This window comes from Rhinolophus hipposideros (genome assembly GCF_964194185.1).
Source record: "Rhinolophus hipposideros genome assembly, chromosome: 24".
Taxonomy (NCBI): domain Eukaryota; kingdom Metazoa; phylum Chordata; class Mammalia; order Chiroptera; family Rhinolophidae; genus Rhinolophus; species Rhinolophus hipposideros.
In genome coordinates, this window is record NC_138070.1 from 18,855,313 (window position 1) to 18,877,274 (window position 21,962).

At 37.5% G+C, this 21,962-nt stretch overlaps 1 protein-coding gene across 5 annotated transcripts in view; it reads left to right on the plus strand.

The window, feature by feature from the left end:
- MTMR3 (myotubularin related protein 3) overlaps positions 1-21,962 on the plus strand; it is a 130,211-nt gene that overhangs the window by 75,639 nt on the left and 32,610 nt on the right. For all 5 annotated transcript variants that reach the window (XM_081037618.1, XM_081037620.1, XM_081037621.1 and 2 more), the window contains exons 3-7: positions 270-353; positions 8,346-8,435; positions 8,847-8,963; positions 17,549-17,631; positions 19,587-19,753. In XM_081037618.1, coding sequence (XP_080893744.1) covers positions 351-353; positions 8,346-8,435; positions 8,847-8,963; positions 17,549-17,631; positions 19,587-19,753 — 460 coding nt within the window. In that variant the 5' untranslated portion in view covers positions 270-350. The remainder of the gene's footprint in view (positions 1-269; positions 354-8,345; positions 8,436-8,846; positions 8,964-17,548; positions 17,632-19,586; positions 19,754-21,962) is intronic.

Sequence of the window (21,962 nt, forward strand, 5' to 3'; positions counted from 1 at the left end):
ATGACATTTTTCTATTGCTATCAACGTTAGGAACATGAGCCTTTGTTCCATTTTTGCCCAAATAAGTTAGGACTGAGAGGATTTTCACAAAGGCATATGGAGTTTGGATTTGACTAGTGCGAATTGGCTGGGTAATAAACATTTTCTTGGCTGACTCTGGTCAGGTTTTTGGGTCTGTGTATATGCAGTTCCTTTAATTAGAGTGTGGCCAAGTAGGGGGGAAATTGCCAATTTTGTCCCCTATTTTTTTTTTTTTTTTTTTTTTAAAGATCCAAGCGTAAAAGAAAGAAAAGCTTTGGCAGACTCTGAGGAAGGGACGGGATCTCTCCTCCTAATCTGGGCCTCCTGTCATGGTAAGTACAAGCAAATAACGAGAAAATTGGAATTGAACTTTATCCGTACAATTAAGTGAAGATTAATACGTCCATAGTTTGCCATTTTTGTTCTTGTAAGAGGTCATTTTACTTTTCCTTTCCCATAGCTTTTTTCTTGTCTCCTTTCTTTAATTATTTACTTAGTAGTAATGGAGTATTCTAGTGTATCAGACCCATTTCATTTTATTAACTTTAATTCTGTGAGTTAGATACTGTCCCTTTTTAGTCAGATAATAAGTGGAGTCAAGACCCATGATTCTTGGACTCCAGGTTTCTTATTCCTTTTCTAGGAAGCAAGATGTACTGAAAACTGTGTGTGTGTGCTTGTGCGTGTGCGTATGTGTGTAGGAGAATTATGATATGATTATACACATAATTATGAATTTACCTTTTTGGATAGAAGCAATTTCCTACCTTCCCTGTTCTATTTAAGGCAGTATTTTTATCCCAAGGAAAGTGAGGGCAGCTCTGCACACCCTGCCTACATCTTTGACTAAAAAGAGCATATTGAGGACATTTTAGTGACTTGAGGGCCCTTTAGGGCCCAGGCCCAGTCCAGGCAGAGAAGATGGAACAATGAGCCAGCATATTTCTATCCTGAGAATACATAAATAGCGCCTTAAGGCTTAAAAAAGAACGGTCCTCTGTAATATTGCCCTGCTTCTTTCTACCTTGTGATGTTTCCTAGATGCAAACTCTGTTTCATGCTGGTGCACAAAGAAGGAATTGAAAAGGCCATGTTAATTTCAAGCTTCATTAGGGACATGGGTGGAAAATGCTTTTCAAAATTAAAAACAAACTAAAACAGAAAAACTAGTTGTGTAGAAATGTCATATTAAAAGGAGGAGAAAGGTAACTGCTTTCATCTCAAGCTGGGCCAATTTTTTCTTCGTTTATGGACATAACAACTCTGTATCGTAGACCCAAACACTGATGAACTTTTAATGTTATTTCTCTAGACTATATTTTATTTTATGGCCTTTCCCACAGAGTTTTAAATGAATTGAAAAATGTATGCCTCATATTTATGTGGTATGTATGTCAATGGTAATGAATAGCAAATGATGAGCGTATGAAAACCACTCTGCCTGTACTGAGAGCTCGTCCTTCACTGTGTACCACATAGCTGAGAGCTCGTCCTTCGCTGTGTACCACATAGCTGAGAGCTCGTCCTTTGCTGTGAACCACATAGCTGAGAGCTCGTCCTTTGCTGTGAACCACATAGCTACTGAGAGCTCGTCCTTCGCTGTGTACCACATAGCTGAGAGCTCGTCCTTTGCTGTGAACCACATAGCTACTGAGTGCTCGTCCTTCACTGTGTACCACATGGCTACTGAAAGCTCGTCCTTCGCTGTGTACCACATAGCTACTGAGAGCTCACCTTTTGCTGTGTACCACGTAGCTGAGAGCTCGTCCTTCACTGTGTACCACATAGCTACTGAGAGCTCATCCTTCGCTGTGTACCACTTAGCTACTGAGAGCTCGTCCTTCATTGTGTACCACATAGCTAATGAGAGCTCATCCTTCGCTGTGTACCACTTAGCTACTGAGAGCTCGTCCTTCACTGTGTACCACATAGCTGAGTGCTCGTCCTCACTGTATACCACATAGCTACTGAAAGCTCGTCCTTCGCTGTGTACCACATAGCTACTGAGAGCTTGTCCTTCGCTGTGTACCACATAGCTAGCACCCGTGTGCTCCTCGTCCCAGTGCGCTGAGGTCTCTGTGGTGCCCTGTGGGCAGCCTTCTTGGTGGGCTCTGGAGATGCTTCTTGGTGCCATAGTTGGGGAGCAGTATGGCCATGTATCTTCAGAAAAGTGTTTTTTCCCCCCCATAAACCAGCATTATAACAGGTTTTAACAAATACTCATTTATAATTCTACCACCAGAACCTATGGTTGTATTCCTTTCTAACTAGCCCAGTGTCCATATGTATATTTTATGTAGTTGGAGTTAAAACGTAATGAAGTTTCTTTTTAATCTAATTTTTAAATAATTTAAACATTTATCCATGGTTGATTCATTGGTTCCTAATGTTCATTTTACTATATGTAACATTTTGCAAGTTGTTGAACTATTGATTTAATTAACATTAATTTTAATATATTCTATTGTTTTAGCATTTACCGTGTGTCCCCGAAAATAAGACCTAGAGGGACAATCAGCTCTAACGTGTCTTTTGGACCAAAAATTAACATAAGACCCAGTCTTATATTATAGTAAAATAAGACCGGGTCTTATATTATGTAAGATTTGGTCTTATAGTAAAATAAGACCAGGTCTTATATTAATTTTTGGTCCAAAAAACGCATTTGAGCTGATTGTCCGGCTAGGTCTTATTTTCGGTGAAACACAGTAGGAAAATATGTTTTCATGTCATGTCATGGAAAATCTCAAGCTCTACAAAGGGAAACTAGTATAATGAACTCATATAGATGAGCATATATATCAGTCAGCAGCAGTAATCATCAATTCATGGCCATACTTGTTTTCTTCTGATTCCCTTACCCTCACCTCGTTGGATTATTTTGAAGCAAATCTCCAGCATTATCACAAGGGAAATTGTATTTTTGATGGCTTTCGAATACCAGTCTTAAGAATATAGTGACTGGAATTAATGATGGGACTCATAATTACTTTAACTTTTCCATTTTGGTAAGTGTTCCTACACACATTTCATTCTTAGGAGTAGAGTTGTTTTTGTTTGTTTTTTTAATCTTGACGTGCTATATTTGAGTTTAGTTAATAGGCATTTTGACTTATCAACAGTCTCTGCTCCCCAAGTTCCTTAAATATATATCTCTAGTGTTGACTTCCCCTCTAAGGTATCGACTTACCTCTCTTTATCAGCATAGTTTAGCCAATAGCAGAAACTAGCCTGGAACTGTGTTGACTGGTCCCTTCACAAGATTTTTGTAGGTGACTCCACTGACCTTATGGAGCTGATGGAGACTAAAAAGTGCCTGATTCCACAATACCTGTGTTCCTCAGCAATACGAGGAAGTCCTCCATATGGAATACATTCTCTTTAGTGCTAATAAATTACTGTTTATAGCCTAGGAGAAATTTGTTTCCTAGCCTCTTATCAGGCCAACACTTGCCAGTTTATTACTTCCCTTTGTCTCCTTCCAACTCCTTACTCTACCAGCCATCTCAAGTTTGGCCTCCTTTTTTACCTGTGAAATTCTGAAACTAATAAATTAGGCGGTTAATTCAACTTATGTTTAGCCAAATAATGTTTTTTAAAGCACCATTCTTCTAGAAAGTCAATGAGTAGTTTGTCCTAATGTTAATTAAATCCTTTGGGATTAAATTCATTTTTATGTATAAGGGGGAAAAAGTGAGTTCTGAAGCCTTTACAGGTACTGTGAACTGAGGCAGTCTTGAAAAGGAACATTTATTTTATTGGACTTTGAAAAATTATTATTTCATACTCTTGTATTGCTGGTCTGATTTTTAGTTCTCTTATGTTAAAAACCATTCATTGCATTTTCAGTTTTCAATAGCTACTTTGGTTGTATACATTGGTCTGGATTAGCACTCCACTGAATGTGACAGCAAGAAGGAAATGGTATATAACATCTCTTGCTTTCTTTTTTTAAGCCTGTTATATTATTTCAATTCTGTGCTATTTAAAGGGCAGTAAAAAACTAGGAGTCACTTAAAAAAATAATGGGTACCTCTGTAAAATTCTACTGAAGAGAACAAAACTTTAGGCCTTATCCATTAAAGTTACTGTGATGCTGAGAGGCATATTTACAGTGTATCTCATGTAATAATTTTTAAAAGGGTGCTTTAATGTTTTCTAGCATTTTCTACCTGTTTATGAGAAAAATCTTTCTAAATTGAAGATTCCTCGTATCTTTTCTCTTTAGTTCTAAGTGTAAATAATCAGCGTTCTTTTAGTAAGTTAAGAGCTACTTCTTAAGAATGGAAATAGAACTGGTTGAAGATAAAACTAACACAGAAAACTGAGTACTTTTCAAATATGACTGTGCCCCTTATTATTCCTTCGAGCAGTCACTAAACTCAGGAAATGAGTGGAAAGGAATGACAAAAGAAAAATTCTGCGATGTTTTAAATTATTGCTGCCTGAGAGTGAGAGAGATAGTTAACCAGTTAATAATAGCTGTGGGCCAACTAACAAGACTGCTCACATTCTTGAATGTCAGTTGGAGCTTTGAATCAACTTCCAGGTGTCTGTTGGTGGACCACCAGATGCCATATAGCATCCTGCTTGAACTTTCAGGACTGTTGCCTGTCACCAATCAAAGGTAGAAAATATTTCTTCTTTACAGACAGTACACCTACCACAGAACTGCCCTGCTTCACCTTCTCCTACCCCCATTCCCCCATATCTGTATCCAGTGTAAATTCTTTCAAAACAAACTTATGTCTTTCTTTCCCAAAACATAATGTATTTTAAGTGCCAGTCAACTCAAGGATGGTGAGTGTGTTGCTTTCTCTACCTAGTGCTACTGCTGCTGGTGGTTTAAACTTCATGCCGAGACCTGGTCCTTTCCTGGCATATGGCTCAATAAACCCTTTCTTTCAGAAAAGCTTTTGGCTGTGAAAGTCTTTGTTTGTTTGTTTAGCAGGGATAAAATGGAACAAATTGACATAAAACTCCTCTTCTAACAAGTTATTTGATGTTTATAGGAATGGAGCCATTTTACAACATTTTACAAACCTTTTCTACCCTAGGTAATTGTAATTATATTTTTGGAGGCTCGAAGCCAAGTCATCTCTCTAAAATACATGAACTTCATTAAACTTTTTTTTTTTGGCTAGAAAAAACTGAATAGATTTTTCTGCTTTTGAAATTATTTGATTATCAGCTATAATTTGTTGACAATCACGGTGAATACCGAGCACTCCTAGGGAAGTGCCATTAACATACTATTTGTTTTCAAATATAACAAAAGTCTCTATTTAATAATGAATAAAGTTTTGTAATGCTTGTAGCATTTCATGAACCATTTATAAAATGCTTACAATTTTATTTGAAGCCACTAATTTCTTTCTACATTTTAAATACCAAACTTTTAAAAAGGCGCTCAGAAAGTTTTTGCCTCAAGATAAAATGGCCGCTTACAGGGGAAGGAATGAGCCCAGTCAGTCAGCTAGTAAAAGATGCTGGTTTTATGGGTGGTAGATGGCTGAGTGATTGTTATTCAATCACTGTGTGGTTCTTCCTGTGATAGATTAGCCGTAGGAGAATGGTTTTAGAGAAAGCCTGACTTCAAAGGATACAGCTTTCATCGGTATTTACTATAGGAGTGCAGTAGAGCAGCGGTATTCCAGCTCTTTGTTGTGAGGACCTCTTTTTATAGTCTTAACTTACTGAGGACCCCAAAGAGCTTTTGTGTTTGTGGGGTATGTTTGTCTATATTTACTATGTTAGAAATTAAAATGGAAAAAAAATCTTTAAAATGTTCGTAAGTATGTTAGAAATTAAAATGGAAAAAAATCTTTAAAATGTTCGTAAGTTCGTTTAAAAATAACAAACCTGTTAAATATTAACAAAAATAACATTTTTGATAAAAGTAACTATTTTCTTGTCCAAAAATAATTAGTGTAAAGTGGCATCATTTTATAGTTTTACAGATCTCTTTAATGTTTGGCTAAATAGATGGTAGCTAGATTCTCATATCTACTTCTGCATTCCATTTGTTACAATGTGTTGTTTGAAATATATGAAGTAGTAAATCCAGCATGGTACAGATAAGTTAGAAAAGGGAAGTGTATTTTAATCGTTTTTTTCAGGTATTTGTGTATATTCATCTTTATACTACACCCACAGTTGATATGCAGTAGTTCTTTAAAGGTTAGTTGCAATGTGGAACCTGAAATCATATATTTTTTATATTCTATAGATCTTCCAAATATAGACATATTCCACTATATAATTTCTTTCGAAAATCACATTTTAGTATCACCACTGATCTCATCAAAAAATTTTAAGTATTGGGAAGTTTAAGTTCTTGGTGGCAGATGACAGGTTTTCCAAAATTCTAATTTTCCAATAAAGACTTTATCATTGGCAACTAATAATGTCATTTGGAGAAAACATCTGCCAGATGCTTACATCTGAATTACTGTAGTTTATCTGTCAGTTGTTCTTTCAATTAAAAATTGTGCCTAAATGGATTAAGAAGTATAAATTACCAAGTATAAAAAGAGTCATGAGGATTTAAAATACAGCATAGGGAGTATAGTCAGTAGTACTGTAATAACTATGTATGCTGTCAGATGGGCACTAGACTTATGGGGTGATCACTTTGTAAGTTACATAAATGGCTAATCATTATATTATACATCTGAAACTAATATATTGTATGTCAACTGCAATGGAAAAATTAAGAAAAATTTTAAATGGAACTTAGTGAAAAAATGGTTAGTGCATTGTAGCTGAAACAGTTGCACAAGTGCTTTACCTTGAGATAACCATAATACTTTAGTGTGCAGCAGGAGTGTTTCATGTATATGAAAAAAGACTTCAGTTAAGGTTCAAGATTTAATAAAATTTATCACTTTTTTCCTTGCTCTATCAAGAACTTTCTAAGTGAAATTGGTGCCTTGATTATACTAAGGTGCCAGCAGTTTTATCCACCAATTTTTTTTGCATTGTTAGTACAAATGTCAATATAGTGAAAAAAAGCAAACAATGTCTTAGTATTATTGTGAAGGTTTTGACCTTATAGAGCCCCTGAAAGGGTCTCACGATCTGTAGACCTCACTTTGAAAACTGCAGTAGTAGAGTTATTAATATTATGATTTTATGATTAAGACTGCTCTTGGGTAAAACCTTAAGTGTTGTTTATAGGTAGGATTTTGTTCCTGTCTGAGGAGATGTAAAGAATTCTTAGAATTGTGATAAGTAGCATATGCAGAAATATCCACTAATGGTTATAATTCTTAGTGCTGTCAGTTGAGCATGATATGGCTTTTGCTCTTACAAAGTTTGCTATGTAAATAGATTCCATCATAATTTATACTCGTACTTTCCAATATATTGCTTTTCTCACCTGTCTTCCTGTACCATAAAAAGTCATTATGTAAAAGACTACCTTTTTATACTAAGTTATGATTAGTTCAGTTCATGTGCCATTTAGATTAAAATTTATTGCTGCTGCTTTTGAAATTGCTTTAATAGAAATCTATTTTGTGTTATAAGACATATTGACCTAGGGATAGTGGTTCACACGTGTTTTCATTTTGAGAAATTCAGTTAAGCTTACATTAAAAAAAACCAAACTTTCTATTATGGTAATTTCACATATAACCAAAGTAGACACAATGGTATAGTGAATCCCCACTTACCCAGTTTCATCAGTTATCTGTCATGGACAATCCTATTTCATTTATGCGCCACTCACTTTCTCCTTATCTTTCCCTCTCCAGTTATTTTGAAGCAAATTCCAGACATCATCTCATTTTTTAAAAAAGATTTTTATTAAAATATAGCTAACACAAATATTATATTAGTTTCAGGTGTACACCGTAGTTATTAAACATATATACCTACAAAAGTAGTCACTGTGATAAGTCCAGCAACCATCTACACCATACCACACTATCACAGTATTATTGACTATATTCCCCATAGACATCATTTTATTCTTAAATAATTCAGAATGTATCTTTCAAAAATAAGAACTTAAGGTTATAAATTAAAGAGAAAACAACACCACCATATCTTGGTTTCTCTTACAAGAAATATACTAACAACTTACTAGTGCTTAATATAAATATTCTTAATCTTTTTTTTTGACATCAGTGTATTCTCTGATTATAGGTGCCATAATATATTAGATGGAAGACTTGAGGATGAATACTTTTTTCTTGAGTTTTCTGCCTGTTCACGTTGGTCACTGGACTCTCATTGTGATTACACTAATAAACATGGCAAGCAAACCAAATATGGACTAGGAGCTTTGAAATTACTTAAAGGTTTTGGGGTTTTTTCAGGATGAAGAGACTCGGCATAGCCTTGAGTGCATCCAGGCCAATCAGATCTTTCCAAGGAAGCAGCTGATCCGGGAGGATGAGAATCTTCAGGTAATTACAGGCCACTTTTGATTGTAAAATAGTATTTAGCATCATAGTAATAATGTAGCACAGCTAATGGTTTGAAGTAATACATACTATATAATATGTATCTTTTCCTAAACCATGTACATAAATAGAAATGCAGTCTGGAAAACATCTCTCCTTTTAGAAAGACTTATTTCCTGAGAATCCACTGTTTGAGATGATCATCTCTGTGTCATTCCTTCAGTAGTCTAGAATTTGAATAACTAGGTGTATTTGAATTATGTAAGTATAAACCCATCCTCTTTAAGTCCTTACCCACTTACATATTATGTTTTAAGTTTTAGTGTCAGTGGATTTATCATTCACCTGACTTGTGTTTGAAGAATTTACTTTACTGCTTCAGAACTCTGAAGGGTTTCTTCTTCCATTTTGAAGGTTCCTTTCCTTGAACTTCATGGAGAAAGCACAGAGTATGTGGGCCGTGCTGAGGATGCCATCATTGCTCTTTCTAATTACAGACTTCACATCAAGTTCAAGGAGTCTCTTGTTAATGTAAGTGATTACCAATTGTTCTCCCACTCAAGTAGATGGAGAAAGCAAGTAAAACTTGTTGATGTTCTTATAGATGAGTGTTATACAGGGTTGGGTGTGAAAACACTGTGCTCTGCTTTTATCTCACTTGATTTAGCACTCGAGACACTACGTTAGCAAGCAGTTCTTACGCTTGACTTAAAATGATACACGTAGTTGTCAGCCGAGGTGTCCATTGTTTAGCAATACTGAATGATTTGCATTAAGTAATGCTGTATCATTAAGCTTTATAAGGGTTCAGAGGCTATATACATAGACTTTTATTCCTTGATCTTTAGTAGTTGCTACTGCCTCAGTTGAGATAATTTCCTGGACCTTAATGTAAAATGATGAGGTGTACGTTTTGCTCAGTACAGACTGTCATTACAGGATGAAGTTACTCTCATGGCTCCTTAGTGGTATAAGTGCGCATGTAGATGTTAAGTACAATGTTTATTTGTGTAATGGACTATGTACTACTGAAAAAAGGAAGGCTGTCAGTTCTCAGGAGTGCATTTACCCTTTTCAGTTAGAAGGATATTCTCAGTAAACTGGTTCTTCCAGTGCACCGCCATTATTAATAGTTTTCAGTTAACGAGCTTTTCACCACAAATGCGCAAGATTGCATGTTACTTCCACCAAATGAATGCCTTCTCCTTTCTCCACTTGCCAGCATGTGCCTTTCTGCACTTTGTTTCTAGCACAGAGAAGTGTGTTATGACATCTTATAAAAGCTCAGGACTATACTTTGATTTAGATTGTGTGTTTTGGGGTTCATTTGGGATTCTTTGAAATCTGTCACTTAAGTTCATTTTATTTATCAGTCCAAAAGATGCCCAACTCCTTCATCACATTCTTTTCTTTCTCAAAAGACTCAAATGGCTGCCATTTTCTTTGTAGTCGGCTTTTATTATTTATGTAGTATTTAATATTATACTTTGTAGTTAAGTATATATGTCCAGGAGCCATTGTGGCCTGAATTTCTCTGGCTTCTAGATTTGGGCTACGATCATAGCTATTATGTTAGTTTTCTGTCCATCAGCTAAAAATACACATTGGATTCATCAAGGAAAGAGACATGATGTGCTTTTATTCCATATAGCACTGTTCAGAAGGGTCCGTTTGGAATTAAGCGGTCGTGATAGGAGAGGATCGGACAGAAATGTCTGTGAAATCCCAGCAACCAGAAATTCCTACCAGCTACTGTGAAAGTAATGACAGTAATATAGTAGTCCCCCTGTGTCTGCAGTTCACTTAGCTGTGATCAGTTGTAGTCCAAAAATATCAAACGGAAAATTCCAGAAGTAATTCATAAGTTTTAAGTTTCGCACTGTTCTGAGTAGTGTGATGAAATCACATGCCATCCCCGAGGGCCCCAAAGTGCAAGAATAGTGATGCTGGCAATTCACATATGCCAAAGAGAAGCCATAAAGTGCTTCCTTTAAGTGAAAAGGTATGTACAGTACTCCCCGCCTTGTTTGCAAGGGGTATGTGTTGAGGTTTCTAGTGGATGCCTGAAATTGTGGATATCACTGAATCCTATATATACTATGTTTTTTCCTATACATGCATACCTATGATAAAGTTTAACTTATAAATTAGGCACAGTTAGAGATTAAAATAACTAATAATAAACAATATACTGTAATAAAAGTTATGTGAATGGCATTGAGGCCCTAAGTACTGTGATAGTGACACGGTCAGTCTGATAACTGAGGGGGCTACTAAGTGGCTAATGGGCAGGCATTGTGTACAGTGTGGAGATGCCGGGCAAAGGGATGATTCACATCCCTGGCGGGACAGAGTAGGATGGCATGAGATTTCATCATGCGACTCAGAACAGCACGCAATTTAAAACTTATGAATTGTTTATTTCTGGAATTTTCCATCTAATATTTTCTTGCCACCTGTTGACCGTGGTTAACCAAAACTGCGGGAGGGGGACTACTGTATGTATAGGAAAAATCATAGTATATATAGGGTTTGGAACTATCTATGGTTTTAGGCATCCACTGGGGGTCTTGGAACATATCACTGTGGATAAATGGGGAGCGGGCTGCTGTAATTAGTAGAATTGTCCTATTTCATTTTGTGTTTAAATTGTATTTAAGTGGCTGGAATCAATGAAATTGTACTTAAATTGTATGTGGGGATGATATAGTTTTATATCATTGCATTTTTCAATACAGTCCCCTATTTCTTAGCTTACTGGTTTATGGTGAAGTATTTTAGAGTCTATTTGTAGATCTATTGGGGAGTAGGGTGTGTTGGAGAGAAAGCATGGATCTGATCATGTCATTCACCAGCCTAAAGCCCTTCAGTGTTTCTTTATTACTTTTAAGATGAAATTACTTAGTGTGGTGTCAGGCTAAGTGGTGTGTGATCCTTGATCCCTGCCAGCTTTTCTGTCTGTTTCCCTCCTTCTTTTCTCTCTTCTCCCGTTGGTGTTAATAAAACTACCCTCCTTGGACTATTCCATATATCTCACACTTCTGAGTTGTCTTTCTTCTTTTCTGCCCAGGGAACTTCTCTTTTCTGCCAAAACCCAATTTAGATGATAACTTCTTTTGTGAAGCCTTTCTCAGTCCCAGTTCCCTCCCTGGCATTTTGTTATACTCCTCTGGTTTCTGTATCTTGAACACACCTTTACACCATTTACCAGATACGTAATTTTTTGGTTATTAGTCTTTGTATCTTCAGAATCCAGCATGTCTTCTGGTGCCATGATATTCAGTAAACATTAAGTGAGTTGAAGTTAATATGGGTTTGAAATGAGTATTAGAACATTTTAAAACTCCTTTTAGGTTTAAAGCTCATTGTAAAACAACCTATCTGTGTGAATAGGCCTGTCATCATCATCTCTAACAGTAGCTGTATAGTAGGTTGTTTACTGGAATTGTTGGTCCCCCTTTGTGATTGAAATATAATGCTTAAAAAAACTCAACCCATTTACTTTTGACCCATTTCCTCACCTAAAAGTGTTTTCTCAGTTAGCCTTATAATCCTCTAAAGCGTAGAGCCTACATGTCACTTAAAATGCCCAAGATAATGGCTTTGCACAGAAAGATGGTTGTGCAAAAGTATTTTGGCATCACGGTGACTTTAAACATTTCAGATTGAGACCCACTAGGACCTCTCCATACAAATAAATTAATCTCACAGTTAGTGCTACGGTTCCTAAAACCTGTGGCTCCTCCTGCACTAGGTCTGGGATGGAGACCAGAGAGTTGGTCTCTCTCTCCATCTCTTCCCTCAACAGATAAGTATTTCAGTAAAATATGTGAGATCAAGAAATCCCTTTTAAAGGTTGTTAAGTCTAAATAAAACATAATTCAACCATCAAAGCCCAAATGTGCCAGTATATATTGTGGCATGCCCCAGTTTGCCTCTTTTTGTATACTTTTAAATCAATACATTTAGCACCTTAGAAAATAACTTACCATCAAGTTTTAAATAGCTACCTGATATCATATATTCTTCTTAAAATTTTTTTTTATTATAAAACCGGTATACAAGATTACATGTCTTTCAGGTGTACAACATTGTAATTCGATATTTGCATACACTACATTTGCACACACAGTTCTAAACACTGTAAGTCTAGTTACTATTCATCACATAAACATTCTCTTAATTTTACAGCACATTGAGTGAAATATGTCTGTAGACTTAGGTACCATAAACATCATTACTTTAATCCACACACATTCACTGGATATCAAGTCTCCAATTCCTAGGGTATAGAACTCTGTAGTAGAATTGATTAGTAACATTTAAGGTCATGAATCGCTTTCATTCTGTGCTTTGCCCAAACTATTTTTTAACGTACAAGTATATACAAGTATATTTCTTTGATGCTCTGCTAATTTATAAACAAGTAAGTGTTCAAGTGGAATTCATGAAAGTTTAAAACAATTTTTGTTGTGTAATTCAATAGACCGCCTCTCAGTCTACTGCTTCTGAAATCCCAGTAAGTAGCATGAGAAACCTAGGCGGTTTTTGCACATGTGCTTGGAACAAGTTGGTTTTGAATGTCAGATGCTCACCCTGCAAATCAGCAAAATGTGTCCTCTCTGCATGAGTCCCTTCGCTCTTACGAGACCAAGTTCTAGTGGTACCCTATAATGAGAACAGTTTGTGGGGTGAGGATAAAGCCCCACAGCTTATACATAAGCAGATGGAATTGTGACCTTTAAAAAATATATACTGAATTTCAACTAGGAATCATTTGTAAAATCAACATTAGTATTTAAAAGGACATTAAAACTTCTGTTTCTAGGCTGGTCTGTTAATGCTTAGGGAAAAGTAGAAGTGTAGCAGCTGGAACACTGTTCTTAGCATTTTTCCACATTTATCCATTGTCTAACTGTAGTACAACAAAAATCTTTATTCCCCAAGCATCAGTAAGAGGTTAATTAACATTGAGTGCACTTTTGCCTTACCATTCATATACCAGCAGAGGCATATGAAACCAGTGCTAGAAGAGTAGCTTGTAAATATCAAAAATGAGCAACAAAATGTTTGTGTTTCTAACCTGTGACAATCTTCTTTTTTGGACTGGTTTTTAAATGATAAGATATAGTGCCCAGATATTTCACGGCTTATTACAGATTTTAAGTTTAGAATCATTACTTGCTTTATTTTCACTCAGTTACTGCCATTTTTACTTCAAGTGTATATAGAAGATTAGTACTTCCCATTTGGGCTATAAAAAGGGCATTTTTTTTTAAAAGATAGAAATTATCCCACTTTTAAATTCTGGTGCTTAGAAACAATACACATGTGCATGTGTGCACGGACACACACACAACACACACACACACACACACATACACACACTCACGCACCCCAACCCAAGAATGAGAGTACTGTGGATCTTTAATAACTGTGCATGTCTGTTAAATTCTTTAACTGCTGCTCTTCGGCTTTTCTTGGAATGATGCTCTTCTGAGTTCTGGTGTTCATGATGTAACTTCTGGCCTTTTGAGCAAATGATTAACAGCACTGAGTGTGTTTTATGCATTGTTTTGAGCATGAGTTTGGTGAAATTTATAAGGGGAAAAGCACTGTAAAGGGAGATAAAACTACCTGGCAGGTAGAAGGTAGAGGACAAAAGTGCAAAAAGAAAATGAGTTGCTACAAAACATTTGAATCAGTGAGCTAGAGAGGATTTGAATGTGACTTGAGATTTCTTACTACTCTTCCAGGGATAGAATTGCATCTACAGAATCTTGGTTTAAATTCTGTTTTCCTCTTGAAGATCCATGGTGGAGAGACCTTGTGAAAAAGAAAAGCTAAAGTAGAACTCAAACACAAGGCAAGGGCAATCTTAGAGAAGAAAGGCGCACCATATATAATGGAAGGAACCTGGGCTGGAGGACAGACGTGTACTCTGGTCCTGACTTCGTCACTAGCTTATAGTGTAATGAATAACCTTCCTGGGCTGTAAAGTGGTCTGGCTCTTGAATCTGTAATTATTTGCTTATGAGGTTGGATACTGAGTATGTCTAGTTACAGAAATGGTGAGAGATCCTCTACATATGTGAGAAAAGTTGAGAAACCTAAAGCAGTGGAGTAAACCTTAAAAAACGTAGAGAAACTTAGTATGTTTTGGTTGGATAGATAAGGAAAAGAATGCCAGTGGAGGGAACATTGAAGGAGGGGGATCATTGAGGTAGAAAGGAGAAGAAAAAAGGGAAATGTTCGTTTGACATAAAATCAGGTATTTCTCTTTTATGTGTTCCTGTTCTTGCTGCATACTAAATTTCCCTGCATGTAACAATCTGTATGAATATTAAAATCGGCTGTTTTCCGTATCTGTGACTTGAAAACATATGGTGGTTTCTGGTGACCTGCTAATATCTGCATATTAGCAACCAGCATTTTCATTCTTCTTCCTTAAATTTGTGATGTTAAAATACATGTAAATTTGTATATCAAATGTATTTTAGGTAGCACATATTTTGCATGCTTTGAGATGTTTGATTCTTATTCTGAAAGTCTGGGCACAGGCCCTTGGTCTCTGGTCCAGCAGGAGAGAGACAACTTACCTGTTCTTTTTTTTTTTTTTTAAAGATTTTATTGGGGAAGGGGAACAGGACTTTCTTGGGGAACAGTGTGTACTTTCAGGACTTTTTTCCGAGTCAAGTTGTTGGCCTTTCAGTCTTAGTTGTGGAGGGCGCAGCTCAGCCCCAGGTCCAGTTGCCAGTTGCTAGTTGCAGGGGGCGCAGCCCACCATCCCTTGTGGGAGTCGAACCGGCAACCTTGTGGTTGAGAGGACGCGCTCCAACCAACTGAGCCATCCGGGACCTCAGTACTCAGTGGCAGCTCAGCTCAAGGTGCCATGTTCAATCTTTAGTTGCAGGGGGCGCTGCCCACCATGAGGAGTTGAACCGGCAACCTTGTGGTTGAGAGCCTTCTGGCCCATGTGGGAATCGAACCAGTGGCCTTTGGAGTTAGGAGCACGGAGCTCCAACTGCCTGAGCCACCGGGCCGGCCCAACTTACTTGTTCTTTGTAGCAAGGTAGCACAGGCTGGTCCACTCTCTGCAACAGCTGCTAATAACATTAGTTGGTTTTCAAGCGCTGAAGGGGACCTGAGAGGCAGGTGACTGCTGAGAGACAAGCCTCTCCATGTGGATTTGTAAAGCTCGCTCTCACTGCACCCCAGATTCTTCCCATTACCCGTGACTGGAATTCCTAAGTTGTGACCATCTGAGGTTCAGAAAGCAGAGGCTGGTGGCATATAGAAAGGTGGGAAGCTTGTCCAAGGAAAGCTGGAAGCAAGCAAATTTTAGTTGGTAAAATTTTAGAAACTTGATATTAGAACTCAGGCTTCTTAATTGTCAGCCAGGGAGTCACTTTTTTTTAAAAGGTGGGAGGGTTGGAGAAGGAAGAGAGAGATGCAAAAAGAAAAAGAAAAAAAACCCAATATGAGTTTATTACACGGCATGTAATGGACTGACCTGAGAATAAATCAGTGTCCTCTTCTTAATCTATTCCTCGTTTACAATTTATCCCTGATATATTGTTGTAGTTGTTGTTTTCCTTCTTAGATGTACAGGTCTTGAAAGAATTGTTAGCTGCATCAGCTGCAGCTCCTCATAGCACCTTGGGGTTAAGGACTTAAAAACAGACTCCGTGCTCTTTTTGTCTCAGACCCCAGGCAAGATTTCATAGTCTGTCTTTTACTCCCAGTCCTGTTACAAGTAAGGGAATTTTGTAGATTGTAGACTTAGAACTAAGCAAGCTCTGGTCCTGAAGTGGAAGCTCCCCGCCAATACCTGAGTATTACAGTTTTGCTTTCTTCTCTTTTTTAAATCCCGGCCCCAGTTTCTGTTTCTTTGTCCCAGACGTCCAGCACTGGGCTTCTTTTTGGTCCCCACTTCTTTGTTCTTAGAGTTCTTTGCTGCCTCTGGCAACTGCATGGTGGGACAGGGTTTCTGAAACTGGCTTAGCTGACATGAGGCCCCCTGTGCAGGCAGCACTCCCTGTCCTGTCTGTGCCTCCCTCTCTGCTAAACACGGATTGTTTGAATGCTGCTTGCGACTCGCAGAGCCACAGTTTGGCTAGCGAGACAGTGTGAGAGACAGTGGTCTGTCCCTTTCCAAGGAAAGAGAATATCCACTGTTATTCTACCAGGCTCTTCAGAAGCCTGGTAGATTTTTGCTTTTTTTTGCTCCTGGTAGGAAATTGCTTTTTGAAGCCAGAGGTTGAGTTAGGATGAGTGGAGGGATGGGGGAGGAGTCTCATGTTAACTTGAGGGTTTCTCACCCTGTTCAGATGTGTTTCCTTCTGTTTCCTTTCTCTGATCCTCTTCACTGTTGTATTTCCTCCTATGTTCGGTAGAGGCTGCTGACCAGATTGGCAAGGAGAGAACCATTGTAGCTTGCTGATATCTCAAGCTTCACGTGGCAAACAAGGGCTCCTCTACTGGTCTTTTAAAAGCACATTAGACCAGTTGGAAGACCTTTGACCACTGTGTGTCCGCTCCCTCCTGCTTGATCCCTGTGGGTCTGTTCTATGAGCAGAAGGCCTGACCAGCAGTCACTGTCCTGTTGTCTTACCTGTGCAACCTGCAGGCAGTGTAGACCTCCAGTCTTTTTAAGGATGCTCCTTTGTTGACAAAAAACCACAAACTCACTTTGTCATTTGGGGCAAACGACAAGTATAGTCTCACTAGCACCTTGATCTGCATTTCTTTTCTGTAGACAAGATAGAATTACCATTCTGCTTCCCGTCAGCTTCTGTGGCATTACAAATCACAGCTCGCCATAGCATGTAAAGTACTACTTTGAGTGATGAGCTTAATGTCTGAGAAAATGACTTGTTTTCCGGTCCTTCCGAGGTGGTGCCTCCTGTTGGTGACTTGAGGCCTTTGATTTAGAGATCAAGGAAAATCCGAATTCACTCAGTAGTAAATCACTTGAGTATTATTGATCCAGATAAATGTGCAGTACTGGTTACTCCTTTCCCCTGTGGAGCGTTCTAATCACTTTGGTTGGACACATTGAAGAACTGCAGGGTCGATGCCTTTTTGACTAAGGGACTTCATCTTTTTAATTGCAGGTTCCATTACAGCTGATAGAAAGTGTTGAATGCCGAGATATATTTCAGCTTCATTTGACTTGCAAAGACTGCAAAGTTATCAGGTATGTGGCGTGTTGATGCTGCTGTTTATTGTAGAAAATACTTTTGAAAGAATGGACCCATCGTTGGGTAACAGAAAAACAACTTTTGAAGGTCAGCCTTGTTAGGAATATTTTTCTGAGCAGTTAGTATCTGAAATAGTTCATCTTTAGATTACTTTGCTATTTGAAAGGTATTTTTAAATTTCTTACTTGGAAATAATTTCAAATTTACCAAAAAATGCAAAATCTAGTACAAAGAACACGAGTATTATTAATTTTCACTCTATTTGCTTTATCGTTTATGGGGGGGGGAAGGAGAGAGAGAGAGCGCGCGCGCGAGAGAGAATGTGTGTGTTTCTTTTTCTGAATGATTTAAAAAGTAAGTTAAAAGTAAGTTAATCATGGCTCTTCATAATAGTTCGGTGTTTTTTCCTTAGAATAGGAACATTTTCCTACATAACCACAGTATCATTATCAACTTAACTATTTTACCCTTATAATACTTTTATCCAATCTACTGTTTATGTTCCAATTTTGTCAGTTGACATGGTGATGCCTTTTATAGCCTTCCCCCTCACCCCCGTCAAGGTCAGATACTGCATTTAGTTGCCATGATTCTGTAGCTTTCTTTAACCTGGAACATTTTTCACCACCTTTCTTTGTTTTTTATGACATTTTGAAGAATACTGTTTTATTTTAATAGAGTGTTTCTTATTGTGTGTCTCTCCAGTTTATCCTCATGGTTAAGTTGAGGTTGTACTTTCTCAGCTGGAGTACTGTGTATGTATGAGGTTGTGACCTTTCCAGGGTATTCTGTTATGTCTGGAGGCAAGCAGTGTCCATCTGTCCCTTATTGTGATGTTAATTTTGATCACTCTGTCAAGGTGTTGTCTGCTTTCTATATAATTCCTGTATTTTTCCCTTGCATCTAATAAATAAGCTATGGGAAGCACTTGAAAACAATGCAGATTCACAGATTCCTGCTTCTCATTAAATTTCTCCATAGATTTAGCATCTATTACTGGTTTTTATCTGACCTCATCTTTACTAGAATGGTTGCAAAATGATGCCTTGAAATGCCTTTTTAAATTTAGTACCTCTAGAAGTTTTAAATTCTCCACAATTTTACTTTATCTGTTTGACCTATTCTGGAGTGCCAATAAACACTGGGCATATTGACAAACCACATCAAGTGGGACATGGAAGAGGTTTGAGTGACCTCCTTGGTTTTAAGGTGAATATTTAAGTTGCTTTTTAGCCATTGATATTTGGCTTGCTTTTGATAGATACTGGCAACAACTCACAGTTTAAAAAGGTTGTTTATTAATGACTCAGTTTTAAACACTGCATTTGAAAAGGTGAAGTATTTTTTTCACTAATTATTTTAACCTCCCAGTTATATATACTGAAAATTGCAACTGAAAATATAATTATTTTGTTCTCTCCATGGTCACAACTGAATACTATATCTCTATGTTAGATCTAAAGTTGCTGATTTATTCTAATTGTTCAATAGACTAATTTTGAAACTATTCCTTAACTGGCCAGAAGGACGACTGTGATTTATTTTGAGCTCAGCCTAATATATTATAAAAAAAAAGAACTTCTCTAAACATATTTCTTGAGAGGGACAACTATAAAGCTTTGATGGAAGAAATAGAACGAAATTCCACTCATGGAAAAGAATGACTATCATTTTACTTTAATAACTGACAATCAATCTCAGAAGAGATGTCATGAGTCTAACAAAATAAGTTTTCCACATGTCCAGTTTTCTTCTTTTTGACATTTTGCACCATTGGCTAAAATTTGTAAGCTTGTTTTTACTATAAATAATAAATATGTGAATGACCGCCTCTAATGTTTTCTTGACTATAGTTGTCACTTCACCATGAGTGGGCATTCTTGGTAGCTTCTCTTAGGTTTCATTGTCAGCTGCCTTCTGATTACATCCATACTTGTTTGGCTTTACAAAGGTGTCAGTTCTCAACCTTTGAGCAGTGTCAAGAGTGGCTTAAGAGACTGAACAATGCAATCCGACCACCTGCTAAAATAGAAGATCTCTTCTCATTTGCATACCATGCTTGGTGCATGGAGGTCTACGCCAGTGAAAAAGAGCAACATGGAGACCTGTGCAGACCAGGTAGGCCTTTCCACACCATGCAAATGATGGCTCTATCGAACTGCTGCTTGAGGAACTCTTAACATGATATGAGACTCCTAAGCATTCACCTGTTTAATCAGTGTATATTTTATGCAGCCCCTAGCATGTGGCCATCATTCTTCTCAGTAAAACATGTTTCCTGCCTTTTGGGGAAGGAAAGAACACTACACTTGGCATCATAATCTATTGGGCCTAAAATCCAATTATAGTAGGATTTGATGGGTGTTATGGAAGACGAATGGATGGGAACCATGAATGATGTATTGTATACAGGTCTGGGAAGACTTCACGTTAGAAATGGCTTTCTAATAGGCTTTGAAAGTCGAGTGAGAATTCATTTGATTGGAGAATGGGGAAAAGAACAATAGAGCAAGTAGCATGAACAAAGAGACAGAGGGTAAACCACAGAATAGAGGAGTACAAAATGGTCTTTCATTCACTGTCTTCAAATTTTCGAGTCATAAATTACCTGTTGTCACCCTTTTCATCCTATAGGTGATGAAACAGAGGTCCAAAGAGGCCAGGTGACTTCCCTTAGGACAAACAGAGAAGCTAAGCCTGTACTGGAACTCAAGACTCCCTGAATCTTTATTAAATCTTTGTCCCACTGACTATTTTTTCTCCCTCAGAAGTGGCTTTGACCAAATACATGTTATTTTTCTGCATGTAGTTGTCTATGAACTTTATGCTGCTCTAAGTAGAACTTTGCTGGTCCAGCATTGAATCTTGAGTGTGTCCAGTTTGAGAACAAAGTCTTGAATTCCTAAGCAGTGAAAAGTTGAGAGCTTCCTTCCAATAAAGTTTACTTTTTGGACTTTTTTCTTTAAACCTCAGTTTTTAATCCTCAATCTTCAATCTTGATAATTCTGCCCTAGTCATTTTAAATATTTGAGACTAGTTTGTCTATGCTGGCATCACTTTGTTCCCGGCTCATTCACTGGTTGAAGCTTTTGGTTCATATTCTTGTTTAATTAAAATATAACAAACATAAACATCATCTTATTTTTACAGACGTTTTTGATAGGTATTTTTGTTTGGCCCTCATGATCTCGTCAGACAGGCAGGATAGATTGGTATCTCTGTTTTGGGAGCCAAAGAAAAGGAGACTCAGAGGTAAAGCCTGTTGCTAAGTCCCACTTATATTTGGTAGGCAGTGACAGAGCTAGGACTTAAACCCCGTGCTCAGCTATTGAGAGCCGACTGTGTGGGGTGCTGTGACTACAGAGATAAAAAGCAGAGGCACCTGTCCTTGTTGAGCCTCGAGGAAATCCACAGGAATCCCAGCTTCCCATGAGCCTGGTCAGGCCAGGGAACCCAAAGTCATCCATAAGAGACCACGCTAACCTTGGGAGGTTATGAGAATGTGCTTTTAAACTCTCTTACTTCACCCCCTTATCCATTGCATCTCTTTTTTTCTTTCTTTATTGAGATGCCATTGTACTTTTTATATTTTTTGCTCTTTTCAAGTTTTTGTTTATCCCCCAATGAAATGCACAAATCTACGTGTACACTTGCTGAGCTTTTAACCATTATATCTTATTAAATTTTTAGTCTCTACCATCTCCTAGGATAATGAAGTTAATGAGTTTATCCCCGTGCATTATGTTATATAAGATTTAAGACTTCTAACTCCAAAGATATTCCCTGGTTTTGGGTTGCCAGCGTTTAGTTAACAAGGCTTGCTTTCTCCTAACCTGTTCTCTTACAATCCCAGACTGAAAATTCCTCATCTTTTTAGATGATTCCTTATTCCCTTGATAATTTTAGTTGTTTCTTTTGTGTTTGCACCAACTCTTAGGATATTCCTAAGATGTTCCAGGTCAGAACTTCACTCTCGTCTTTTAATTATGGATGGCTTTTTCCTGAGCTGGGATGACTGGTCTCCAGGTCCTTCCCTTCCTGATGATACTTGGTATTCTTTGGCTACCAGGCCTTACAGATGTCCACAGTGTCCTCTGTCTTTTCGTGGGTTTGTGATGGATGGAGGCATTTGGGGGATAAAGTACTGATTTAGGAACTAAAAAAACTGAATTCAAACCCATACTCTACCATTTAATTAAAAGAATAATTGGGCAAGCCATTTATCTTCGTACTTTAGTTTCCTTTTTTCTTCCTGCCCAAACTGATCTTGATATCCTAAAGTTCAAATCTGTTATAATGGAGAGTTCAGTTCAGTAAATGTATGAAT